The sequence below is a fragment of the Microtus pennsylvanicus genome, chromosome 2 (genome assembly GCF_037038515.1).
Source record: "Microtus pennsylvanicus isolate mMicPen1 chromosome 2, mMicPen1.hap1, whole genome shotgun sequence".
NCBI classification, from domain to species: domain Eukaryota; kingdom Metazoa; phylum Chordata; class Mammalia; order Rodentia; family Cricetidae; genus Microtus; species Microtus pennsylvanicus.
In genome coordinates, this window is record NC_134580.1 from 114,718,597 (window position 1) to 114,745,913 (window position 27,317).

Consider the following 27,317-nt stretch of genomic DNA (forward strand, 5'->3'; position numbering starts at 1 on the left):
ATCATACACATAGATTCATAATGAAGAGATTGCTTCATGGAAAGAAGAAGATAACTTTGCATTAAACTATGTATTACTCAATTTTTTCACAGCTGTGACCAAATAATTAAACAAAAATTATTTAAGGGAGGAAGGATTTGTTTTGGCTGACAGAGAAACACAGGACACAGGTCCTCATGACAGGGAAGGCACAGCAACATGAGTATAAAGTAAATGAACATATGACACCCAGTCAGGAAACAGATTGGACAGGAAGCAAGACCAGGCTACAAAAATGTCAAGGTTCACCCCCGTGACCCACCTTTCCAAGAAAGGCTCCACTTTCTAAAGATATCATAACATTCAAAACCAGCACCACCAACTAGGGACAAAGTGTTTGAATACATGGACCCAGGGGGAACATTTCACAAATAGCTCAGTGGTTCGGTGTCAAGCTCTAGCCATTTAGTTGTTAAAACATTAAGTTTATTTTATGCTTCCCTTGATGTCATTTTTCTACTTCTGAAATCTATTGTAATCACTTCATTATCTTCAGTTATATCTGTTCTGCCAAATTATGCTCCAAAGGCAACCTAGAAAATACAGATACAAAAATAAAGCTTATGATTTTAGTGAAAACAGGTTGTTGGTGGGCAGTGAGGTGACTGGGAAATAAGTAGGTGATCTCTCTGCAAATTTTATGTGCGGAGAAAGTTCTATAAACGTAAGTATTTATACATTGACACCTTTGCTCATAAGAAGGCTGATAATAGCTCTATAGGGGTTTTGCAGAAACAGTAATTAACAGACTTGGCATTTTCAGTCTCCACAGATGTCTTATTACAGATGTCCTGATTTTAGGCAAACCTAAATATAGTTTCTAATTTTTTCGTACGAAGTGTGTATTCTATTTAATGAATTCAAGTTAGAACCTATGTTTGGTATATCAGGATTTTAAAAATTCAGGCCTAAGTCCATTAAGTCAAGAGATATGTGGATGGAAAAAAAATAAAAAGGAAGGACAATGTAGAGGGAAGTCCTGCAGTTGTTCAGTCACAAACAAACACACAGAGGCTTATATTAATTATAAACTGTTTGCTCTATTGCTCAGGTTTATTATTAACTAACTCTTATAACTTAAATTAACCCATAATTCTTATCTATGTTTAACCACATCACTTTGTACCTTTGCTCAGTAAGGCATTCTCATCTTGCTTCCTCTGGGTCTGGCTGGTAACCACATCTCTGCCTTTTCTCTTCCCAGAATTCTCCTAGTCTGGTTGCCCTGCCTATACTTCCTGCCTGGCTACTGGCCAATCAGCATTTTATTAAACCAATACAAGTGACAAATCTTTACGGTATACAAGGGCATTACCCCACAGTAAGACATGCGTACTCCTTGGTATGGTGGAGGAAAAGGTTGATTCTAGATAAAGGGGAGAGCATAGTCAGAGGCAGAGACATCCAGCAGAGTGCAGAATGGACAAGACCTTGAGCCAAGCCATGTGAGGAAAAGAGGGAAGGAAAAGGCAAGAACCTAGAGAATATAGGATAGACAAAACAGGCCAGGTACCAAAATGACTAGATTATATAGGCAAGGGAAGGTAGGGGAAGGGCAATCCAGCTCCTGGGCTGGAGAAGTAGGGTACAGGGTAGGCCATCCATACCCTTAAATGGTAGGGACTGAGAGATGCTGGGAGAACCTGACTGCCAGGTAGCTTTGATGTGTTAAATAGGCAACTCAGCCATTTCTCCTGGGTTTGAGACCTAACAGTATGTCCCTTTCTACTTATTCTTTCCCCGTTACCTAATCACTAATGTGGAATCCGCAGCATAGGTGTGATGCAGTGAAGGGCATACATAAGAGTATTTATAAATCTCTAGACGGCTTTTAGAGTGGCAAAATTAGGACGGAAAGCAAAATAAAAAAAAAAAAAAACCTTCCGTGCTACTTCTAGAATTCTGTTTCGTATAAAGCAAATCTTTTAGAATAGTCTAGAAATATGGCTGATTTTTTTTAACCTGGTAACAGATGAAGTGAAATAAACACATATTTCTCAGATAATGTCTTTATTCAGAGAATAAGAAGGTTTTTTTAGAAAAACAGAATACTACTGCTGAGTAAGACGCGAATGTTGAGAGCAATGTGTGAGTTACTGTGGAGCAAAGCCTTCTAGCACTTGTCAGAACAGTTCTGCGTCCTCGCGGCATCTGTAAAACATTTAGAGGATTTCTGCTTTAAGAACTGCTACACTTTGCAAACGGTGTCAGCACTTTGGCAGACAATAGGAACTGCTGAGACTGCTAAGGGTAAACTCAAGACTGGCCAGTGCCTAGGCCAAGTGATAGCGAAGTAACCAAAGACCTTTGAAAACATGCTAAGTTAGATTTATGAAAGTAAAGGGAAAAGGCGAGATAGGTAAGGATAAAATATTCGGCAAGCTCCAAAAGAATAGCCATTCCTTATCCTGCAACAAAGCTCAGGGGTAATAAACAAAGCAAGCTTCAGTTTTGCCAGGTTAACTCATACCTACAGTCACTAAAGACTAAGGCTACAAGCTTTGCCAAAAGCAAAAGTAAGGAAATGGACTTTATCCAGCCTATTGAAATAGAACACTGCAGTGTCTGCCTAGATTTTCAGAGGGAAATGTAGACAAGAGAAAGGTGGGATAATATACAGTCAAGATTTTGCAATCAGGACAAATATCTATTTGCTGATCGGGAAGTGTCTCTCTGTAGACATAACTAAAGTCAAGAGTACAGATAGCTCTAATCTCAGACAATCGATCATGAGACATAGGAAAGGAGTGTGGAGGTGATACTTCTGTGGACTGTATGTTCTTAGACTTGTCACATGCACACCAGGAAGCAATCCTTAAGACTGATAGAATTCCTGGACAGATAGGACAGACAGTCTTACCTAAGCTATAGGGCACAGAGGAGTTATTTGCTGTTCACTGTTTCGTGAACACAAAATATCTATAGGATTTCTTAACTGTGATAGTTTCTGACAGCATGCAACTCAAGTTGGTTAACCTTAGGGATCACTTGCTGATATACCCACACTCAACTCTCCGATTTCTGAAGAGCAGAACCAGTTTTCATTGGTCACATTCTACCTTGTCTAATCCTTGATGAACAAGATGTCTACCAAAACTGTAAAATCCAGATGCCCAATGTTGCTTACCATTTTAAAAAGCCAAAATAGTTGTGGTAAATTGAATGAGAAGTGTGCTCCATAGGCTTGAGTATTTGAATACTTGGTCTTCATTGATTGGCAATGTTTGGGGAGTTGGAGCAGCCTTGATAGAGGAAGAACATCACTGGGGGTAGTCTAGAGAGTTCATAGATTCACCCCATTTCCAGTTCACTCTTTTTGCTTGAACATGTGATTATAGCTGTGACATTTCAGCATGCAGCTGTCTTGTCCCTACCACCATTACAAACACCCCTCTGGAATCCTAAGCCCAAATAAACTCTTGTTTCTATAAGCTGTATTGGTCATGGCATTTTATCAAAGCAACCTAACTAATACAGAAATTGATAGCAAGAGATGTAAGTAGTCACTTATGCTAAGGACCATTTCAGCACACTGAAACTAAGATATTCTCTGTCATTCCCTGATATCAGAAGCAATAGGCAACATATAAATCTCTCAAAGGTACTAAATCAAGATCTTGAAGGTCCCTCTACCTCTATCCTTATACAGACAAGTAGTTTTCAATAACCTGGTGTTAAAAATAGACATATGTCTATGTCTGTGTCTGTATACCCACTTTCTTTAGATCATCTCTGACTATAAAATAAGTCAGGTAAAGGGTTAGATTCTGTGGTCTTAAAAAAAACCAGAATGATTTATTTCTAAAAGTAGGAGACCTTCCAGGAACACTAGTGCCATCTTGAGGCAGGTTAGAATACAGACAATCTCAATGATCCTAGACAATTTCTTTTTTTACATAATTTCCTCCCTACCTCCAACTACTTTCATGTACCCCTCATCCACTTCCTTTTAAATTCATGGTTTCTTTTTCTTTCATTATTATTGTTGCATATGTTAACATATACCTAAAATTGTATTGTGATGAATTGTAACACATTAATATAATAAATAAATAGATAAATACAATAGCCGACTCTATTTAATGTTGTTTGTATGTCTATATTTTAGGTATTGGATAACCAGTTAGGAGGCTCATCCCTGGGGAAGACTAATTCTCCTTCTCTTAGCAGTCATTAGTTGCCTGTAGCTCTTCATTTAGGGGTGGGGCCACATGAGATTTCCTCCAACTACACTGGCATGTCAACTGGTATATGTCATTTTTCAGATCCTGTTTAGGCAGCCATATTTTTGAGATTTCATGGGTGTTTTTTGATTGAAAATGAAACCCCAGCCCTCTAACACCCCTATATCCAAGGACTCTGGGATGATTGATTGAAAGCGTCAACCCAGTCCTTGGCATCCATCTTATGGGCCCCAATAGAGCGCCAATGGAGAAGAACGCTCCATTTCCAGCACCCTCCCCCTGGAACTTGCCTTGGCCCAGACTCCACCTCCAGAAAGGCCGCCAAGTGCTGACTGCTACCCAGGGAGGGTACCCAGGCTATTTAGGTTTGCACTGGAAAAAGAAGCACATGGTCATGGGTTTTGCATGGTCTCTCCCTCTCTGTCTTTCCCCGTCCATCCTCCTGACTGCCCAGAAGTGCTGCATTTATTAAATGTGGGCATTTTTGATTTGGTCTAATCTGGCCTAATTTTTGTGTCAGCAGGGAGGCTCATCTTAGAGATTATTTCTAACAGGTGTGACTCTCATGTCATGTCTAGAAGGCAAATCTCAGAGCCTATTTTTTGGTTTTGAAATCTTTCTACCCCCATTAATACAATGCTCCCTGAGCCTTCAGTATAGGATTATATGTATATTTATTTATGAATATATGTTTATGAAGTGGGGTTGTGTGCCTCATGGTCAGTGGTTTTAGACACTTTGACCAGTTGTGATTTTCTGGAATGGTCTCTGTCTGCAACAAAGAGAAGCTTCTTGTATGAGAGATGAGAGGGACATTTATCTGTGTGTATGTAAGGATTAATATTTAAAATACATGTAAGGGGCTGGAGAGATGGCTCAGTGGTTAAGAGCATTGCTTGCTCTTCCAAAGGTCATGAGTTCAATTCCCGGCAACCACATGGTGGCTCACAACCATCTGTAATGAGGTCTGGTGCCCTCTTCTAGCCTGTGGACACACACACAGACAGAATATTATATACATAATAAATACATATTTAAAAAAACAAACTTTAAAATACATGTAAGAATTACACTGGTTTGAATACAGTAGTTGGTTCTCCCGTAAGATCCATGACATCACTAGTCACTAGTCACAAAAAGTTGACTAGGTTTACAGTTCCCCTCTGTTGAGTGGGCCTTGAGTCCAGTGAGACAGTTGTTGTTTGCCTCCAAGATATAAGAGCCACTATGGCACTGTTAGGAACAACTAGAGAATGTGCAGAATGTGGGAAACTTGGAAGTACTCAGCCCTAAGTGGATTATCTTCATGAAAGCCCTTCCATCAAGGCTCAGGGATCTATGTGGATGAAGAAATGGAAAGATTATAAGAGCTGGACATGGTGGATGACTCCAAGGAAACTGTCTTCCTGATACAACAGAAATTATACACATATGAAATCAGAGAGACTGTGGAAGCATATAGAAGGCCTGCATAGGTTCAAGACTGATGGAGATCCACCACTGAGAGGGAGAAGTGAACATGAGGTCACCTGCAATTAAAGCCACTAGCAAAAGAGGAAAAAAAAAGATCAGTTTTCTCCAATGGAGCGTTACTAGATATATCAACCACACTCCAGAGAAGGCCCCATGCCCAGAAGTAGTCAGTTAACACAAAAGGAACTCAGTGGTATTTTCGTGGACTTCTTGTTTCATTTTGCTTTGTTCTGGCATTTGTGTGTGTGTGTGTGTGTGTGTGTGTGTGTGTGTGTGTGTTATTGGTTTCTTACTTGTGTTTACTTTCATTTTTGTGTTTTTGTGTATTTTTAATGTTTTTCTTTTGTATTTTTGTTTTACCATTTGTTTCTGTTTTTTTATATTTTTTTGAAAGAAGCAAGAAAGAACATAAAGTTGGGCAGGTAGGGAGGTGTAAAGAATCCATTAGAAACTGGGGGGGGCATGATCAAATATGTTGTATGAAAAAAAATTAATTAAAAGAAGTCAGAGACATAGATGGAACTACAAAGAGATGCCCCGACTGTTTTAATGTGTCAGAGACTACTTCTCCTTTGGCAGAAGAGGCTGCCAAAATAATTCTGGAGCAGTCACTGGGGGTTTAATCCCCATCTTGTATGAGAGATGAGAGGGACATTTATCTGTGTTAGATAAATTGGGTTAGGCTAATACAGAAATCAAATAACATTTCTGGATAGCAGAGGAATGAATGACTTGATAGCAGGCTACTCCCCTGGACAAGCTTCAGGTTGCCACAAAAAGTTATAATGCTTTAATCTTGTCCCCTTTGTACCTTTAGACCAAGAAGTTGAATATTCTTGTGAATGGAAACTGGAAAGAAAGCTTTCGTCTGAGAAATTAACACCTAAATAGAAGGGATACTACACTACTATGTAGTGTCATTTAACACTATCCTTGGGGAGGTATGAACAAATGTCTACTCACCCCAGATAGGGAACTGATAATAAGCCAAAGTAATGATACTAAAAAATCCATCTTGGTAAACCAATGAGTTTACTGGGGCTGCTTTTAGGAGTATGGATAAAGGGTTAGTAGGGAACATGGTTGATGCAAAGGCATCTGTATCAACAGAAGTCCATCCCAGAATGGGTGAGGACACAAGGAAGCTGGAATCCTGAAGCCCTCTATACAAAAGGTACTCAGGTCAAAATGCAGGATGGAAATTTTCCTTTCCTTAGCGATCCTTACTATGGAGAAGAGAAGAGCTCGTGAATCTGGGAAGTTTTGGGGACTTCCTAAACTTGTTAATTGTTTACTTCCTGAGTCTGAATGAATTTCCTCCAGGATGGAGTTTTTCAACGCAGTGGAAATCACTGTTCAGCACCTGGCCACTCCACCACAGCCTTAAAATTTACAAGGACAGATAATTGGATTTGTATCTCTTGGGTCAAGCCTGTCTCTCTTGGAGTCTCCTATGTCAGAAAAGTCCAGTACAGAAAAAAAGCAGTTCCAGATTTCCAAACTCCTCTTCCGAAGATACCACAACCACACAGATGAGTAACAACTGATCAGAGACTTAGAGACAGACACGAGGGTGAGTCTGGATCATACTTTTTCTGAGAATACTCCTTGGTAACTGGAGAAGAGCTTGGTTTCTTCTAGGGTGACTCATTCTTACACACGCAAGAGCTAACCTTAGCTGAACTTTCCTCCAACATCATAAATCCCTAAAAAATCTTTCATTTGGCTCTTTTATCACTTAACCTATTATTTCTATACTCCCCCATGTTACAACTGTTTAAAAAACCCAATCCTTATGGCTTAGTGTTTCAAATCATTTCTCTTGTAAATCTCACCCTTTCCTTCCTGGGTGTCTCCACCTGAGGCTGGGGTTATACACAATCACCACCAGCTGAAATGGTCTTCAAAAAACACCAACTTAAATACAAACCTGCAGGGCCAGTTTGCCCAGTCCTCTTCTAATTGGTACCTATTGGCTCAGAAATAAAATTTAAGTGTATACATAAAGAAGTGGGGTGCTAGACCACGAGTGGGAAATTTATGTTTATTTTTGCCCGTATATTTTCCTGTGAGAAATTCCATAGCTGCTCATTATTCAGGTGTGACTAACCTTAAAGATATCCATAACAATTGTATTCAAAACTACCTTTATGCCCTGTTGCCTTTTACATCTACGTCCTCTAATTTTATGAATGGTCTAATTTACTTTTCCTGGACAACACTGACCTCCAGGTGAACTCAAGCCCCCTTACCTACAAAAGTCCACTAAAGGGAGTTGTTTTCCTCCTACTAGTTTTGTCTCTTCACAGCTCGCATGAAATCCACAAAAATTCTAAAATAGATATTTTTTGTATTTGTAAAGACAAGGTAACAAACCTGATCACCAAACTAAAAGATTTCCACCTTTGAGAGAAGCCCATTTAGTGGTTCAGGATTAACTTTACAAGGTAAGCCTTGGGATTACAACCCTGTCATCTACTGAGATCCAGATTTAGGAATTTATCAGTGTGCTTGGCTTTATGCTGACCTCAGACTTTTGCTCTTTATTTTTATCTATAAGCAAAACTACAAGATTCTTAAGGACCCTGGTGGATTTGAGGGTGAAAGGCCTATATAATAATACCTGTCTTCTGGAGAAGAATTTGATATTTCAGATAAGGGATGCTAGACATCTCCACTGTCAGGGAAAATGCTATCTTATTTTTTCTATATATAAAAATGTCAGATTTGCAAGTAAGCATCTTTGATGGTGCCACTCGATAAAGTGGATTATTTGGGACTGGTAGTCTAGCCGGGGAGGAAGCTCACTGGGAATCTAACAGTAGCAATCAACAGAGACAGCTAAGGCTGTAAGGGAACCAGCATAGAGCCTTTTCCAAACTCCAACTCAATTATGGCATTTCAATTGAACCAGCCAAATCAATTAGGAAATAATCCTTCAAAACAGAAGGACCGTATTTATTATGCAACAAGGAGGAACCTACATATAATTTAAGGAAAAAAATCTGCTTCTATGTTGGAATGGGGAAAAGTCCAAAAAATGTCCAAATTTGCCTTCAGAGAGCTAAAAGGACAACAAGCTTGGGCAACACCCTCTGGACACTATGTTGGAAACCATGGATCTTGGTACTTTTTCCTCTGTTGATACCTTTTCTATTCTCAGTTCTTCTTGACTTCAGCCTCCCTCTGGATAAGCATATAAAGTTCATTTCTTCCAGGATTCAACAACTTTAAATGGAATAGCCACAGAGACCCAGAGATATGGAGGACTCGACTGGATTAACCATATCAGTGTAGTACCTTTTAGGTCCCCTGGCAAGGGAACTTCAGAGGTACATAATTCTTCTCTACCAGAGTCATTTTGAAAAACAACTTCCTTGTAAGAAGATCAACTTCAGCCTGCATTTGGCACAAGGACAATGAGGGCAAGTTGTAGTAATAGGGGGAGCGGGGCTGGGTCCCCAAAACCCCAGCCGCCTGGCTCGGCTAGCCTATGCCCAGAAATAATTACACACATACTGTATTCTTTTAAACACTGCTTTGGCCCATTTCTAATCATCTGTGTAGCGCCCCTAGGTGCGCTTACCGGGAAGATTCTAGCCTAAGTCCATCCTGGGTCGGAGCTTCATAGCGTGCATCTTCCCTGGAGCAGGTAGCATGGCGTCTCTCTGAAGCGTCTGCTCCGGAGAGCAGAGCTGTGGAGTCTGACCTCACTTCCTCTTCCTCCCAGCGTTCTGTTCTGTTTACTCCACCCACCTAAGGGTGGGCCTATCCAATGGGCCTAGCAGTTTCTTTATTGCTTAGCCAATGAAATCAACAGATTGATATATGACACTCCCACATCAGCAAGTCTGTTTGGGATGTCCTTCTGTATATGTGTTGCATTTCTTGGTTGATGAATAAAGCTGTTTCAGCCAATGGCTTAGCAGAGTAAAGCAAGAAAGAAAATCTAAGCAGAGATATAGAGACAGAGTAGGCAGAGTCAAGGATATGCCACTTAGCTGCTGAAGGAGAAAGATGCTAGAATCTTACTAAGCCACAGCCTTGTGGCAATACATACATTAATAGAAATGTGTTGATTTTAGATGTTAGAGCTAGCTAGGAATATACCTGAGCCATATTGGTTGACTAACCAGTGTTGTAGTTAATATAGTTTCTGTGTGATTATTTGAGTCTGGGTAGTTGGGAAACTAAAGTGCTGTCTCTGTCTACAAGGCTACAGATGGAAGTTTCTGTCCTGCCTGGTCTCACAGCTGTTCATTACCAACAAAACATACAGAGGCTTATATTATTTATAAACTGGTTGGCATATTAGCTCAGGCTTATTATTCACTAGCTCTTGCAACTTAAATTCATCTCTAATTCTTGTCTATGTTTGCCACATGGCTTGGTATCCTTTATTAGTGAGGCATTCTATTGTGTTTCCTCTGCATCTGGCTGGTGACTACAGACTGAGCCTTCCCTCTTCCCAGAATTCTCCTAGTCTGATTACCTACCTATACTTCCTGCCTGGCTACTAGCCAACCAGTATTTTATTAAACCAATATGTGTGACAAATCTTTACAGTTTACAAAAGCATCTCCTGCAAGTCTGTCCTTGAAATAACCTGTTAGATACAATGAGGTATATACACTTTAAATTATGGAATGAATGGCTTGTACACTTACAATTATGGACTGAATAACCTGCATGTGTGCAGATTCTCCAGAGTTATAACAGCCCAAATGTTAATCAAGGGACGAACTCACCCAGTTTTTACCCCTGGGAATCAGCATCTCTCCCTGTTTAAAGTCTGGAGAAAGAATCTTCCAAGCAATGGGAGTTCTGGAAGCATCTTGCCAAGCATTCTATTCCCTCCCAGTATGCCCACCATTTCCTGATTTCTTCTCTAGATAAATGCTTTTCACTATCAGTTGTAGGCTCATATTTGCTCAATTCTTTGATAAAGTTACCTTGAACCTGTCACCCCAACTGATCCCGAAAGCTCTACAGTACTAATCTCTTGCTTTTTTTTTTTTTTGGCATCACACATTTATGGAAGTCAGAGGACAACATACAGACATCGGTTCTCACCTTCCACAATGTGGGAATCCAAGAAAACTCAGGTTATGAGGCACGGCAACAAGTGCCTGTACTGCTAGGCCATCTTGCAGCCTATTGTTGCTGGTGTTTCTGGTCATAGAGGGTGTTACATATCTTTAGCCAAAAGTTTGATGCAGCAAAGGAGGCTGTATTAGTTAGGGTTTCTATTGCTGTGATGAAACACCACGATCCCTTCCTCAGGTTCTCTAATTTGTTAAAATGGTGCACATGGCCCGGCAAACATAAACTTTTTAATTTATTATGAACACTATTACTAGAATAGATAGGAACAGATGGGTAAAGAGACACACAGAACAAAGTACAGGAAGAGTGTGGAGTTTCCATGCTGTTCCGAGTATAAGACCTCCCAGCATGCCCATGTGTTCCCCAATTGAAAAACTCTGAACCCCATCATTTTGGTTTTTTATTAAGTTCTCATTTTGTTGCAAAAACTGGTTGGATCATCAGGAACTGGAATTAACCTCCACCTCTCCCTGGGGGTCAGGAAGTGGAGCTGAAAGTTGTGCCTAATCACAAGATTGGTTCCTCACGCAACCCCCACCCCCTACCCTGAAACCATCCAGGCGCTTCCAGCCTTCAGTCATCCTTTTAGCAGGCAAGAAGAAACTCTTCCTTATTCCAAAGATTTCAAAGGGATTAGAAATTCTTGTGTTAGGAACCTGGGAACAAAACCAATTCTTGTAACCAAAGATCCCCTCTTCAGTCTCTCCCTGCCCCCACCCACTTCACTAGGAAATGACAAAAGCTTTCGAAATTTGAATTTGAAATTCAGTGACCAAATACTTATTTTGTATTATATTAAAGTCATTTATTAGTTCTCTTGTGGTACTTGTACTTCTTCTGGGTCTATATGGCATATACAGGTAAAATTTATCTAAATTTAGATAATAAAGAATCTCTGCCATTTTCATTATTTTTAACTTAAATTTTACCTTCTTCCATGTATTGTGTGTGTGCGTGTGTGTGCATGTGCATGTGCATGCTAATGTACACATGTCAAGACACACACATGGAGATCTGAAGGCATTCAATCTATGGGAGTTGTTCTTTCAGTCCATCATGGATTCTGCAAATCCAAGTCTGGTCATCAGGCTTCGGCAACAAGCATTTTTTTTTACCCAGTAAGCCATCTCACCTGCCTCCTCCCTGCCTTGCAATTTTTAAGAGTGACTAAATTTCTGAAGGACTTTAATGTTTCTATTCAGTTAAAAAAAAATCTGAAGAAGTGACTGCTTTTGAATATTTAACCCCGCTTTGATCTGTCACATCACAGCTTCTAGTCGGTGCTTAAAGGCTAACACCAAAGGAAAAATGCTTAGGCAAAGGCTGAGGAATAAAGCTGCATGTGTTTCTTGTAAGGAGGCTCTGGCCACCTTGCTCCCATTTTCTTTTCTTGACGCTGTTATGATCCTTGAGCAAAAGACCAGTTAAATAATCAGGAGACTCATGAGATCCCTTTCTGTTTCTTCAGAGGAAGGCAGCCAGCACACAGAAGAACCCATATTTCAGGATACAAAATAAAAGAGCTCAGGAGATGTCAGGGGATTGCTACCAGGCTACAAGAACAATAGGTCTATCTGAGGGTTGGCCAAAGCCTCCTGAACCACCCATTGCTAATTCATCCATGCAGATGCATTACTATAATGGGAAAAATAAAAAAGAGCCAGCTGTGAACTACTTGGGGGAATGAATCAGCCATGAAAATAATTAGCTCGCACACAAGATGCCATTTCTAGATGCTCCCAAAGCTTTTTATTAGCTCCCTGTTTCCTCTCCCCAAACCTCCACCATCCAAATCAGTTTTTGGTTTTGTTCTTTTCTTGTTTTTTTTTTCCTTATTGCAGTGTCCTGGTTGGGGCTCTGAGCCTGATTCCCAGGGGGCAGGCAATCTGCATGGAAATTCAGCTTGCTTGTGGGAAGAAACCTATTAAATGAGCCTTTGCAGCATGTACAGTCTGCTATTCATTTGTTTCTGTTTAACTTCTCCCAATCCGTGCTCATTCTGTTTTATTCACAGTAACCCCCACCGCCCTGTTTGAATTTGCAATCTCTGATCCATGCTGCCCAAACCGTGAGAGCACTGAGACCGAAAATGTTCTCTTAAATGTAATGCCAAGGCTATCAGACTGCTTACAATGCCTATTTATCTCACTTACTGAGAGTTTATATCTCAGTGTGGAGATTTAAATGTGTTTGCTATAGAATGCAGCTTTAGATCCCCTTGGACTTGGAATGTGATGTGCAAGGCATGTGCTGAATTACAAATGACGATCCAAAATTTTCATTTCCAGAGCATACCTGGGACCGTGGAAATGTAATCAACTATTCTTATACAAGAGTAGCGATGAATTTTGTTTGACGTCTGGAGGGATCCGGGTTACATTTAAACAATATTCTGATGCTATAATGAGGTATTCCAGAGAACTAGAGGGGGGCAGGGTAGGAAAACCAGTGGTTTAGATAGTAGTATAATGATAGAGTCATGTTGCAGCAGGACATTGTGCCATCATTCAAACAAAAAAGACAAAACCAGTTGGTACAAAAATGGCCCATGGAGGTGACCTCTAACTGACCTTTGCTTCATTATAATCCCATCTCTGTCTATATCTTTAGTGTGGGCAAATGGCCTGTTCCTTTCACTCATCTGATATCAGGCCACCCTATCGCACCTGGTCAGTTTTTAACTCCTGTTCACATCAGAAGCTGGGTAGAAACCCACTAGATCTGGATGAAAAGATAGAGAAAAGATACGTATCATGACAAGAATTTGTTCAGTGCTGGATCAAACCCAGGGCCTTTCTAGCACTGAGCTCTTTATGGCAAACTCTGGTAACCCAACACTGATGTGTCTGGAACCAGTGATAAGAAGTCAGCTTCAGGAGCGAGAAGTGGCTCAGCAGATACAAAAGAATTCATGCAGCTCTTGAAGAGTTTGCTTCCCAGCATCCACACTGGGCAGCTCACAACTGCCTGTAACTCCAGCATCAGGTCATCCAACACTTGTGGACCCCACAGGCACCACAAGTACATGAGTCGTACCCCTCCCTCAACAAACACATAGCTAAAAGCAATTTCTTTGAAAAAACCTTTTAAAAGAGGAAAGAAAGAAATGGCTCTCAGGAGTACATTTGATATACTTCTCTCAAATGATAGAAAATTTTAGAATAATGGTCTGAATGGAGACTAACTGCCCACCACTTAAAGTCCTCTGTGTACAACAACAGTGATAAAAGATGCATCATGCATGTAAATCCAGTAAGTTCAAGGCCAGGGGGTTACATAGCAAGATAAGGGAGGGGGACATAGTGAGACTTGCCAAAGCAAGAACTCACATGTTAATTTAGTTGAACTTTTAAGACTGTGAGCATCAGGCTTAGGTTCACAAAGCATCGGGCACAGAGAAGACATGGTAATTAAATCAAATTTCGTACCATTCATTTTCTATGTTAACTACATATTGGAAAAAATGATGACTGTGTTTTATCTTTACAGAGTTGAGTTTGCTGAAGGCTCCTTGTATGTGAATTCTTAAAGATACCAGATGATTCTAATATGTGGTGAGGATCAGAGATTTGGCTTTTGAGATCTCTTAGTTACAGCTTGTTTTCTCTATATTTTACAACAAATAAATATGGAAGCTTCCTCCAGGCTGTCTAGCTTTTATAATTCCAGAAGGTGCCAGGCAACCTTCCAGGGGAGAAGAGGTACAAGGACCCAACTGTGGATGCTATGAACTATACCAAACTACCAGGAAAGGTGTGCCAACTGATGCAATAATGGTATGACTATAATGGGAACCACCCTGGCTTTGAGACCCACTCCACAGGAGGGATTCCATGCCTGCTAATATAAGTCCAATCAACACTTCAAGGCTAGAGCAATCATCTAAGGGGTGAGGTTACTGCTGTTATTTTCCTAGATTGACACAGTTTCAACTGCCTTATAAAGTTATTTTTTTTACATTTGTTTATTTCATGTGTATGGGTGTTTTGTCTGTATGACACATGTCTTTGCTTGTATGCCACATGTGTGCAGTACCCTTTGAGGCCATAAGAGAGCATCAGATCCCTCTGACTTAGAGTTATAGACAGTTGTGAGGCCTGAGGGTGTTGTGACTTGAACCCTGGTCCTTTGGAAGATCAGTCAGTGCTCTAAACGACTGAGCCATTTCTCCAGAATGTAGACATCTATGATTATACCTATAGACAAATGCAGCCCAGCTTTAATCACCAAAGCTTCTCTTTGCAATGAATGACAGGGAATGCAGAGACTCTTGGTTCATCAAGATGCCGAGAAAAAGAGATGTCTGTGTGCTCAGCACTAAAGAGTGTATTTACAGCACTCCCTCTGAGGTTTGGGGAATATCATGGATGAGCAGGCAGACAGAATGTGAGACTTGTAGGCTTTGCACTTTTTGTTGAAGATGTAAGCTCTCCGCTTCCTGCTCCAGTAGCTAGACCAGCTGCTTGCTGCCATGCTTGCCCTAATGATAGGCGCTAATCCTTCTGGAACTATCAGCACAAATAAACTCTTCCTTCGATAGTTGCCTTGGTCATGTGGCAGGCTTCCTTAGCCTTATTCCCCAGGGAAACATGAGTGCACTATCTGCTCCTTCTGCAGCCCCACGAGGCAGGACAATCAGATTTGGAGCTCCCATGTCTAAGGACAATCAGATGCGATAAGAAGTCAAGTCAAAGCACAAACTGTTTATGACTGTGAACATCAGCTTATATAGGTTAAGTGACATTGTGTGATGTGGGGGTCCCTCCAGCCAATGAGAGACAGCCAAGTCCTCCCTCTGGCTGGAGGGGCATCTACCTAGATTTTGCTGTCTCATCCTTGGTAGTTTTGAGACTATCCCTTAAACTCAAGCCAGGCTTTTCTCTGTCCTACAGGCCTCGAGGTACAGGTCCTGAGATAATTTTGGCTCAACAACCATGGTGTTCTATTACAGCAGCAAAACAGTAACTAATACAAAATCTAACACAACTGAAAACACTAGTAAGACTATGTATATATCGTATGAACGCACACACACACATGCAAAACAGAGATTACAAATTCCCTTGGCACACCGATTTGGCTGCCTGTGTGCTTAGAGCTGCCCCCGCCACCTGTGTGTCTGGTTTTTTTTTTTTTTGTTTGTTTGTTTGTTTTTTTGTCTATCTCTGTCTCTCTCTGTTATTTTCCCGACAGAGTCTCACTATGTAGCTCTGGCTGTCCTGGAATTTACTATATAGACCCGCTGGCCTAGAACTCACAGAGATCCACCTGTCTCTGCCTCCTGTGTGCTGGGATATAAAGGTGTACATGCCACTACACCTGTCTAGGACTATTTTATTGAGACGGAATTGATTAGCTGTTAGCCATCAAGAGTCACATGCACAGAATTTGGAGATGTGTGTCCAGCAAAGGAGACTGTCTTAGTTACGGTTCCTATTGCTGTAAACACCATGCCCTTAGCAACACTTATAAAGGAAAGCATTTAATACTTGATATACTGGACCAAAGAAAGACTGCAACCCAGCTGGGCAAACTCTAAACTCTGCGTCTCCATGCCTATTGTCAAAGTGCTCTTCAGATCTCCAACTCCTTTCAGCTTTGTTGGTGGCAACACACTTATTTCTCCTGAGCTGATTCCACTTACTGAGCGCTGAGGAAAGCTCCTCAGCAGGTATTGTTAATCCCGCTGGTTGAGAATAAGACCATTACCACAATGTTTGAGCCAAATTTGAAGTAAGCTTTAATTAAATACTGGCTAAGAGGATGTCATCTGGCCAGATCCATTCCTGGGTTCCCAGAAAATGGCCAAAAGTCACATTTTGCAGGGGCTTAAAAAGGCAAAACCATAGGGCCACCATCTACCCCCATCAGGTCCAATCAGGGCAAGTATACATCCTGGTAACTTCCTGCCTGTGATCCTCCTACCTTCATGTGATCAAGTACATTTGGTGTTGTTAAAAATGCTGCAAGATCCCCGGCGGCAGTAGGCAGCGGGCCCACAGAGCAGCTAGTCCCAGGCAGAGACAGCTGCCGGTTCCCGAGCAGTGGCTGGTCCGGGGCAGTGGGGGGGGGGGGGGGGGACGGAAGTGGGAAGAGAGACAGGAGCGAAGCTGCCTCTCTGAGAAAAGACGGAAGAGAGTGCAAGCTCAGGCCAGAAGCTGAAGATCAGCCTGCCTCAGCGGATAAGGGAGGGAGTGGGTGTGGTGTAGTTGGGTCAAACAAACTTGTTCAGGGGAGTGAAACATGTGGCTTGTTATCGCCCATAAATAATTGTTTCCAGGATTTCAGAAAGTATATGTCCTTGGGCAGGAGGCTTACTGGTTAGAGGCAATTCTGTTTCATGGATCTCTTAGGCATAGTATTGAAAGATTAAAACATAACTTTCGTTCTCACAGTATTCCATGACTCTGGCCATCTTCAGTGAAGTTGGTACCAGGGACTGAGGAATTGCCTCAGCCGGTATCCCACGACTCAGGTATCTCCAATACCTTAGGGTCTCCAAGGCAACCAGGGATTCAACTTCACAGTTTCACAAAAAGGCCTCTCTAGGCCTCTACCCAGGGACAACCCTGACATATGACCAACCTCAGCGGTTTTCCTTCATCACGGAGGAAAATGCTATAGCCCCTTACTTCTCCAGAACCATGAGGTCAATGCTGCCAAGTTCTGTTGCTTACTGGGGCTGGAACACAGTCCCCTCATTCGGTTATATATTCACCACCTTTCTGTTTTTCGTGAGTTCCTTCACTGTTGCCTGCTTTGAGGACTCTTTCCTCCTTCTGGGTTGCCTTGTCTAGGTTTAATATGAGAGGAGGTGCCTAGTCTTAATGAAACTTGACATGCCATGGCTGCTTGACATACAAGGGAGGCCTCCTGTTTTCTGAAAAGAAAGAGGGAATGCTTGGGGTCAGGTAGTGAATGTTGGGGGAAGGGACAAGAAGGAGAGGAGAGAGGGTAAACTGTAACCAGGCTGGAAAAACTATTAATAAAAAATACATTATACTTTTACCATGATAATGTCTATATACTTTATGCAAACTAGTGAGGTCAAAAACAAACTTCTATCAGAAGAAACAAAAAATGCATAGTTGAAGTACCTCGAACAAACTATTTCACTACAGTGCAGATTTCCTAACACAGTACCAGTGAGGTAGCCCTGAGACCAATCACTGAAAAGTCCTCTTAATATTAGCTTTAGCTCTTCCCTTTCTTCCTGCTCCAACTTTGATTTCTTTTGATTAGTAAGATGGTAATCCTGCTGGACCCTCTTGGTCCAATAATTTTACTACTCTATGTCCTGTGCACCCTGAAAAAAGGACACTGTCACAGATTTCTTTCTTACTTTCTTCTTCTTCTTCTTCTTCTTCTTCTTCTTCTTCTTCTTCTTCTTCTTCTTCTTCTTCTTCTTCTTCTTCTTTTCTTCTTCTTCTTCTTCTTGTTTTTTTTTTGTAGCTATCAGTGGTTCCTCTCTATGTGCTGATGTACCTCCTAAGGCAATACTCAGGTCTCAATCTTACTTTATAATTATTTTATTATATGTATGAGTTAAGTTTGATTGTATGGATCTCTGTACACCATGTGCCTGCCTGGTACCTGTGGAGGTCAGAAAGGGGGTCAGATCTCCTGGAATTGGAGTTACAGAAGGCTGTGATACCATGTGGGTGCTGGGAATTGAACCCAGGACCTCTGGAAGAACATGCAGTGGTCTTAACTGCTGAGCAGTCTCTCTTACTCCTCAATCTTACTTTTAATCACAATGTGCTTATGATTTATTTTTTTTGTCATTTGTTTCTGCCAGAATGAGCTTCTTTGAAATTATTTTCATCAAGAATTCTCATGCCATGGTTTACCATCTGAATTTGCATCATTTTCTTCAAGTATTAGTGAAGTGTTGTCTTCTACTTTGGAAAAGAATCCTACTACTGCTTAAGCCTCAGGCATGGCAGTATCATTGCTTCTGTATTAACTTCCCAAGTAGTTGAGATTGCAAGAACATGTTACCTATGCTTAGCTATATTTCCAGTATTTTCTATTATAGGTTATATATAGTTTTAGGAAACACAAATGATTTTATTAAAACATCCTAACAAAATTTCACAATATTTAAAATAAGCCAACAATGTTACACCAAGGAAAGTATCAAGTTTTATAAAAAGCTAAATGCGTATGAACAATGGCTTCCATGAAAAGGGAAGACTACTACCTTGCTAGTGGGAAAGGTTCAGGGGTCACCCTTTATTGGAGCAACTCCCATATTTTAAGGTGACACACTATCTTTAGTATTTACAAACCTCCAAACATAAATGCATGGTACAAACACCAGATGTGGTACGATGGTGACAAAGCAAAGGCATCAAGAATTACTATCAGTCTTTACATTTCTATTTCACATTCTTGTCTTTCCTTAAGAAAGTAAGTCTACATTTTTATAAATCATTTCTCCACCAGAACAGGCCATTGGGAGAGAACAACCATTTTTTTCCTTAGACATCTGAACTAGTTTAATAACATAAATATACCATTCTCTTACGTTAGTTTTTATCTTCAATGACATAGGAAAGATCTAAAATCAAATTGGCTGTCTCCACAGCCACCTGCAGGCCACTAAGCTTGGCAGTGAAACAGTCCACGATCAGGTTGCTGGCTGAGTCCACAGCTGCCTGTGACAGGCAGGTTTGTGGTGTAAAAGGATGATAAGTGCTTCTTAAGGAAGACCAGCTGAGTCCTTCCTGGCTGTTGCACAGGCCACAGCCACACCGTGACAGCATATCTGGCCAGTTAACAGAAGCAGAAGCCGCTTGACCTGACCAAAAGTGTCCATACTTCATGTCAATGAGGATTTCACCGCCATCGTGTTCCAAAGAGCCAGCAATGGCTTCTAGAGCACTGCAAAATGCTTCAGCAGCAATCCGGAGTTCCGCTCGAGAATAACCATCCTCTTTGACAATGTCGTCTGCCTTATTGTGAACCTAAAGAGGAATAAGACCAGTGAAAACAGACGGATCAACTCATATAAAAATGCTTCAGAAAAACATGATACTCTATCAAAACCTTGTTCAAAAGGTTATTCACCTTCATTTCCTTAGATCTCGCAACAATGCTGATTGGCCTGTGTGAGTCAACCTGGTTGGCCAGAGGACAATGTATATTCCCAGTCACTAACCAGAATGAAGGAACAGACCTTTTTATCAGTTTATTCTAAATGGCTGACTGGTGGCACCTCCTTCAGTATATAAAGGTCAATGCAGATTATAGGATTAACAAAACAAAACAAAAAAAAAACATGAGTATAGAGCAAAATTGCTAAAGACTAATGTCCCAAATAAAGTACTTATTATATCAGCTAAATGCTTGAGAGCTGCTTAAAATTATACTGCAAAATTACAATTAAGACATCATTTAGGGATATGTGTAATTTTCACTTCAATGTTTGAAAAATGAAGATTCTTCAATTTAATCAAAAGATATTTAGACTTTAAACCTCCTTTTAGTTCCAATATCCTAAATTATTCTGGGGGAAGGGAAAAAAAGGAGAAAGGGAGAGGGAGAAGAAAGAAGAGAGGGGGAGAGAAAACAATGTTCATGTGTGGAGGCCAAAGGTCAAGGTCAGATACCTTTGTCTCTTGTTCTCCACTTTGCAGTTTTGAGACAAGGTCTCCCACTGAATGGGGAGCTCCTGACTGGCTATGCTGGCTGGCTGGCCAAGGAGCATCAGGGATTCTCTTGTCTCCTCCTCCCGGAGCTAGGATTCTTACATGGCTGCAGGACTCAGGTCCTCCTGCTTACCTAGCAAAGGCTTTACCAAGAGCCTTTACCTCCCCAGCCCCATGGAAACGTCTTAAAATAGAATTGGTAAATAAGCAAGTTACGAACTGAATTACGGTTAAAGAACCCATATCTTTGCTCTTTGTAAACAGTTCCTATCTTCTTCTGAAACCAGACTTAAAATTCAGATGACATGGTTTATATTATACACCCCCCCCACTGTTCGATACTGTCCTGTTTCTTCCAAACCCTACTTAAGATATCTCTTTTCTCCAAAACATTTTTTCTACGCATTCAATCTTATTTGTAGATTACATTATCACCCATTGATTATCATTAGATTGGCTAGAAATTGGTTTTTCATAAAGTATAGTTTGATAACTTCTCAGGAATTGGTTTTATCTTCAAATGCATGTGGAGTGATCTGGGAAAGGTGACAGGATTATGCCTGTAAAAATATTCACTGTCTCTCTAGGTCCAGTTACGCCCTGGAAATTCTGTAGGGCCTCTCAGGAGCTGGTCAACCAGGAATATGTGGGGAACATGCTTATCTTTTTGTATCTACTTTCAAACAAAGTAGGCTAGGACTATGAAATAACTGATCAGACCTATAACACACTTATCTAACGACTTTCAGTAAATGGAGACTAACGAGAAGTCTAGATAGTGGGGTTGGTAGGACCCAGGCAGATACCCATTTAAAAACCGTCATGACAGTCTGGAGAGCTGGATCAGTGGGTAAAAGGGCTTGTCACTCAGCCTGACGACAACATGCATTACATGTTGTCCTCTGACTTCCACATGTAGGTGCCATGGCATGTATGAATCCATGTATGAATGCACACATGCATGCATGCATGCACACACAAAGTAAATAGTAAAGTGAAATCTGATCCTTGGGAAATGTGTAATCCATGAAGTTGGCTCTTCTCTTGATGCTCCAGAAAGTATTATACATATTTTGAACCACAGTTTGTTTTTTTTTGTGAGCATTAAAACATTAGATGCTGTTAAATTTCAGAACATCCAATAACAGAATGTCAGCTTCAACAGGCATTAAATATAGATAATGCTCAGAGAACATGGCCAGTTGTTAGGCAAGATTTATGATAACCAATACAATCAACTCAGCACCTTGTATTTACAAGTATTATTTTCCTAAAATATTTTCCACTACATTATCTAAGTTTTGAGAAGTATCAAAGCTTGTTGGTATCATAATTTGGCCATTGTCTCATAAAACAAAAACTGCTGAAAACTTAAGTAATGCAAGGAGAATGTCTAGCTTACCTTGTGTCTGATATGAGCAGCCAAGTGTGTTTCCGTACAGCCACCTCCCAATAATACCCATGGTTCCTTGATTGTTAGCTGTAAGACATGCAGCGCTGTCTGACATGCGAGCTAAGGAACAAACACATCAGAATCAGGATCTCACCCTGGTATGTGAACTCTACACACTCTCATAGTAACTTATAGAGACATAGTTTCAATTTTTAATTCTCTGTGTGTCAGGGAAAGGTGCATGCCAGAACACATGAGTAGAGGTCAGAGGGCAACTTGTGGGAGTCTGACATTTCTTTCCACTGTTTGGGTTCTAGAAATTGAACCCAAGTCATCCACCTTGGATTTTTTTTTAAATATGAAAAGGCTCTGTTTATTGATTTTGTGTGTGTACAAGGGGTCAGTTTGCAAATGAGTTATGACAGGTATAGAGCTTAGAGGACAACTTGTGGGAGTCAGTTCTCTTCTTCCATCATGTGACCCCTGGGAACTGCACTCGCGACATTAGGCCTAGTATTGAGTGCTTTTACCTGCTCAGGTATCTCAGTAGTGCAAAAGGTCCAGATTTCAATTCATAACGAACAAAATCAATTTTCCCAAAATAGTACGGTGACCAAGAAACATTTCCGATAAAGATTAGAGAATGAAGAGAGACTTTTTTTTTTTTTTTAATTTTTCAAGACAGGGTTTCTCCGTAGCTTTTGGTTCCTGTCCTGGAACTAGCTCTTGTAGACCAGGCTGGCCTTGAACTCACAGAGATCCTCCTGCCTCTGCCTCCCAAGTGCTGGGATTAAAGGCATGCGCCACCACCGCCCGGCCTGAAGAGAGAATTTTAAGCCATACATCTGTTTTCACGGAATTAGATTAATATTTCTTTCATATCTACTTTGCTCACAATTGCACAGCCTAAAAACATCAGTGACAATGAGGTTTGCTGGTCCTTCCATTAAAATCCAAATCTAAACCAGGAAGTTGAACAAATGTTATAAAGCCTGTTTATAGCACCAAGCAATAGTAAGTTAAAAAGCATGCAAATCTTTGATTTACTAAGGATGAATTTTTAAGCATGTATGAATCTTTAAACTAACAAACAGTCCTGTATATTGTCAGTTCCCTTATATAAAACTTGCAGAAAACAATAAACTCTACTAGAAAGTAGGTGACTGGGAAATTCACTTTCTGAGTCAATTATTCATACACATTAACAGCAGTACACACAGTCCAGGCATGATCAGCCTGTGGTGTATGGGTTACATGCTTCCCACAAGAGCTATGAATGCAGCAACACATTTGTAGATGGCAATGTGGCATCAAGTCAAAAGGTTGGATGACGTAGGCAACTCATCCTATTCTTAGGAAAACTTCACATCAAGAACCTTTAGGTTTCTTATAAAAAGCAGAAATGATAACGTACAATATATTCCAAGTTTACTATAGCAGCCAACTAAATTAGCTTCTTTGAGCCGTTGCCTTTCCTCTTCCCTCATCTGGTGCTCAGATTGGATCTTGTCTGTACCAAGCTCCACTCTTGAGCTATACCTCCAGTCCCTACTTCTGTCCCTTTGTGACTTATTATATCACAGTGGAAACTATGAAAAATTGTGAAAAACAAAAACAACACAGCCCTTAACCTGCAGCACCTGCTATGACTCCTTCATCCATGCTGTAGGCCCTGGAAATCCACCTACCTTCAGCTCCTCCCAGGCGGTGTCGTTTCTACTGCAGAGAAGCAAGCTGCAGACAGTTGTCTCATGAGGAGTAAGATGGAAAAAGTGTTTGGAGCCAAATCTTGCAGGGTGCAAATCTTTCACACTTCCATAAGTAGTAGAAGCTATTGTGTTTAGGGAACCAATAGGCGTTGCTCCTATTTTTATAAAGTATAGAAAATATAAACTGCATAAGCAAAGATGGAACTCTTAAAATGAATAAGTATCAAAATTCCTAGCTAGTATAAAACCCCTCACCAAAGCTTATCATTTAAAATATGAAATACAGGATAAAGAAATAAAACACATTTTAGATCTCTGAAGTTCATATTCTGCTATTAAGTGATGCTCTTTGCTTGTGTAGGCTCTTTTGGTTTATGAACTTTGTCATAGCTGCCTATCTGTTGCTGTGATAAACACTCTATTAAGGGGCTGGAGAGATGGCTCAGAGGTTAAGAGAACTGACTGCTGTTCCGGAGGTCCTGAGTTCAATTCCCAGCAACCACATGATGGCTCACACCCATCTATAATGAGATCTGGTGCCCAGAACACTATATACATAATAAATAAAATTTAAAAAACAAAACAAAAAACACTCCATCAACAGGGGTAAGGGCTATTCTGGACCACAGTTCCAGGTTAAAGTTCATTACAGTAGAGAAGTCACGGCAGCACTAGCTCAAAGCGGCCATTCTTACCATAATCAGGCAGCAGAGGGATGCGTGCATGCATACTAGTGCTTAGTTTGGCTTTTCAACTTTATATCATCTAGGAATTCCTGCCCAGGAAATAATGCCATGCACAGTGGTCAGGCCTTTCTGGTAGGCAGACTGATAGTATTTATTCACTTGTGCACGTGTGTGTGTGTGTCGTTAGGCATTATACCCAGAGTCATGCTCATGTTAGGCAGATGCTCTACCACTGAGCCACACTCCCAATCTTACAGACCTATCTGAACATCTGTTCAAAGCTATTTTGTACTCTCTGGAAAAGGCACACAACAAAATTACCTATATTTTAAGGAAGTTCAGGATCCTTGAAAGCCTAGAGATCAAAAACCACACGTTAAGGAGAACCTCATTAATTTGAAGAGTGGAAAAGTCCTTTTTTAAAAAATTCATTTATTTCTTTGGGAACTCTAGGGCACACACACACACACACACACACACACACTCTCTCTCTTTCTCTCTTTGCCTAAGAGCTTTTACAAAAATGTAAATAGATATGCAAGTGCCAAAATAAAGAATATAACATACTCATTTTACTTTTCTTGTCTTCCTATTTCTATTTGTTTATCCTTTCACTATCATGGGGGAAATTACATAAACCACAAGTTAAAATGCAAATAGAGTTGATTTGGGTATTAGCAAAATCTCTTAATGTAGTTGTTATACAGGAATCTACACCAATTTCTAAGTAGATGTAAGAAGTAACATTTAACACTTGCATATCAAAACTGTAACTTGTAGCAACTCACTTTTTTGGAGGCTAGTTTTTGTTTGTTTGTTTGTTTTAAATATACTTCCATGTAGTCCAGGCTGTCTGTCCTTAAACTTGCTATGCAGGGGAGGATTGAGGATCTCGATCCTCCTGCCTCTTCCAAGTGCTGGTATTAGGTATGTGCCACCTTGTCCACAGACTAGAAAACTCTAGAGTCGTAATTTTCATGGTGTGTTCTTGGTATCTGAGCTAAGTCACAGAACTGAACTAGCACAGAAAACCAGTGCCATTTACAACACTGGTGCTATGGGAAAATGTCTCAAACTTTAACTTACCAAATCCAGAATACCTAGTATGTTAGGCTGAAAACAGTCAGACCAATGCAAATTAGTACACAATTTAGGTCTGTCCTACGATACCAAGAATGAATTCCAAATAATTACTCAAATGTTCCTAGTAACTTTCATTTTGATAATCGTTTGGCTGACAGTATCCAATGTTTGCCATACTAGTGAACTTTAATAGTTCATTAAGCTGAGAATCACAAGGCAGGTACCATATAGTTGTAGCTATTTGGGAGACTCAAGTGGCTCCCTTAGGGTCAGCATTTGGAGACTAGTCCCAACAACATAGCTGGACCTTGTTAAACAAAAAGCAACCATCACAGTCAATATGGATATAACTGATAATTCCTGATTTTGTCACTGCAGTTACAGGACACTTGAGAAGTGGCTCACATAAGGGACTCTTTAACCTTTCTCCTGACCACATATGTGTGTTTAGTCTTTTAAGTTTGTGATTGTTATTCTAGATATCAGTCTATCACATGATTTTACATGCCTGAGGACTAGACATGTTAGAAACAGAGACTGTAAAAGAACCTAGCTACACGTAGTTTTGGTAAATGTCAAACATGTATAACGTATACCTGCCTCTCAAATTAGGGACAACTATTTGGGCAGAAGTACGGAAATCTCTTGGAGTTAGGATAAAAATGAAGGTGAATATAACAGGATTTAAAAGCTCTGTCAATTTTAAAAATTGTGTGTACAGTATTAAAGACATTATTATGTTAGACTTCTCGACTGCCTATAAAACACTAAGGGTTAGACCATAACAGACTACACTTGGGTTGAAAAAGCCAGCACCACTGTTTCTAATAACTGGGAAGAGATCTTTGAAACTACTTTTGTTGCCAGAGACGAGTCAAATGCTATAAGGTTTGTGGCTTCTAAATATTTTCAAGGTATTAACAGTGGCACAAACCAAAGTTCTCTGCTCAGAAAGGGAGGATGATATATTAGCTTTAATGTACAAAAGCCAAGAGGAGTTTTTACCTGTGACTTTGCTCAGGGGTTCCATCAGAGTCCCTCCAACTCTGTCAATGGCAATAATGTGATGCTCACTGAAGAACTGTTTCAAAGATGGGTGTATAACTTTTTGGCACAGGACAAGACCTACATGGTCACTGACTAGCTGCCTTCCCAGATTAAGCAACTGCTCTAAAACTGCATTCTCGAGGGACACTTGGTAAGGGACCACCAGAGTTCCTTCTCCAGCATTAGAAAAATCTCCCGATAAAGACACACAGAAGAGCGCCACCTTGAGGGCACTTGACTTCCGGGTGGGTAATCTCCTTAATTGAACTTCGGACATTTCAATGAGCAGTCCAGGTAATACAGTGGAATCTGTAACTCCTTGGCCCTTTAAGGGAACAATTATACTCTTCCCTAAAATGATTCGGTCTTCTGTACTCTCTGGAATTGTAAGCAAAAAAGCTTTCAAAAGCAAAGCACTGATGTGATCTGTTTCCTTTCTGGTGAGCATACAGGCAGGTTTGCTGGTTAAGATACTGTGGACCAAGCCGAGGAGGATACGTGTACTATTGAAATCAACCGGGATTCGACAACTACAGGCTTCAGACTTGAGATAACTGGTGCAGAAACTCAGGAGGTCTTTATTTAACTTAATAACCTTCGTGGGTGTTAAGCCTATCCTCTGAGTATTTTCAATCAGGTTACAGCAGAGAATGGCTGTAAATAGGCCACAGTCACTGAAGCAGGACACATGATTCTGCACAGACGCTGTTAGGACCTTCAGTACGGGATGGGTGACTGAAAGGTTGCGAAGCAGGGCTGAGGACTGTGAGGTTGTACACACACTGCCTCCCAAGCCATTGTGCAGCTGCTTCAGCCTCCCTGAAGGGCCATAGCAAGACACTAGGATTCCTTTCAAGACAGAAAGTGTGGACCTGACTCTCTCACTTGTCAATGGTTCAGCTTTACACAGCGATGGCTTCTTAGCTTCAAAACGAGACATCCTG

At 40.7% G+C, this 27,317-nt stretch overlaps 1 protein-coding gene across 1 annotated transcript; it reads right to left on the bottom strand.

Moving 5' to 3' along the window:
• Positions 1–18,851: 18,851 nt before the first annotated feature.
• Positions 18,852–27,313, bottom strand: Mkks (MKKS centrosomal shuttling protein). The gene is made up of 4 exons (XM_075962299.1): positions 26,332–27,313; positions 23,537–23,712; positions 21,858–21,968; positions 18,852–19,771 (listed from the first exon to the last, which is right to left on the bottom strand). The coding sequence occupies exons 1-4, from the start codon at positions 27,311–27,313 to the stop codon at positions 19,334–19,336; spliced, it is 1,707 nt and encodes a 568-aa protein (XP_075818414.1). The 3' UTR covers positions 18,852–19,333.
• Positions 27,314–27,317: the final 4 nt, after the last annotated feature.

What these genes read in the sequence shown, in the direction of transcription:
- Mkks (XM_075962299.1), bottom strand. Translation starts at nt 27,313, where the DNA reads ATGTCTCGTTTTGAAGCTAAGAAGCCATCGCTGTGTAAAGCTGAACCA. An exon ending in ACCCCTGAGCAAAGTCACAG is followed by an intron (nt 23,713 to 26,331) that starts GTAAAAACTCCT and finishes TTATAAAAATAG; the next exon opens with GAGCAACGCCTATTGGTTCC. An exon ending in CCGCCTGGGAGGAGCTGAAG is followed by an intron (nt 21,969 to 23,536) that starts GTAGGTGGATTT and finishes TTTGTTCCTTAG; the next exon opens with CTCGCATGTCAGACAGCGCT.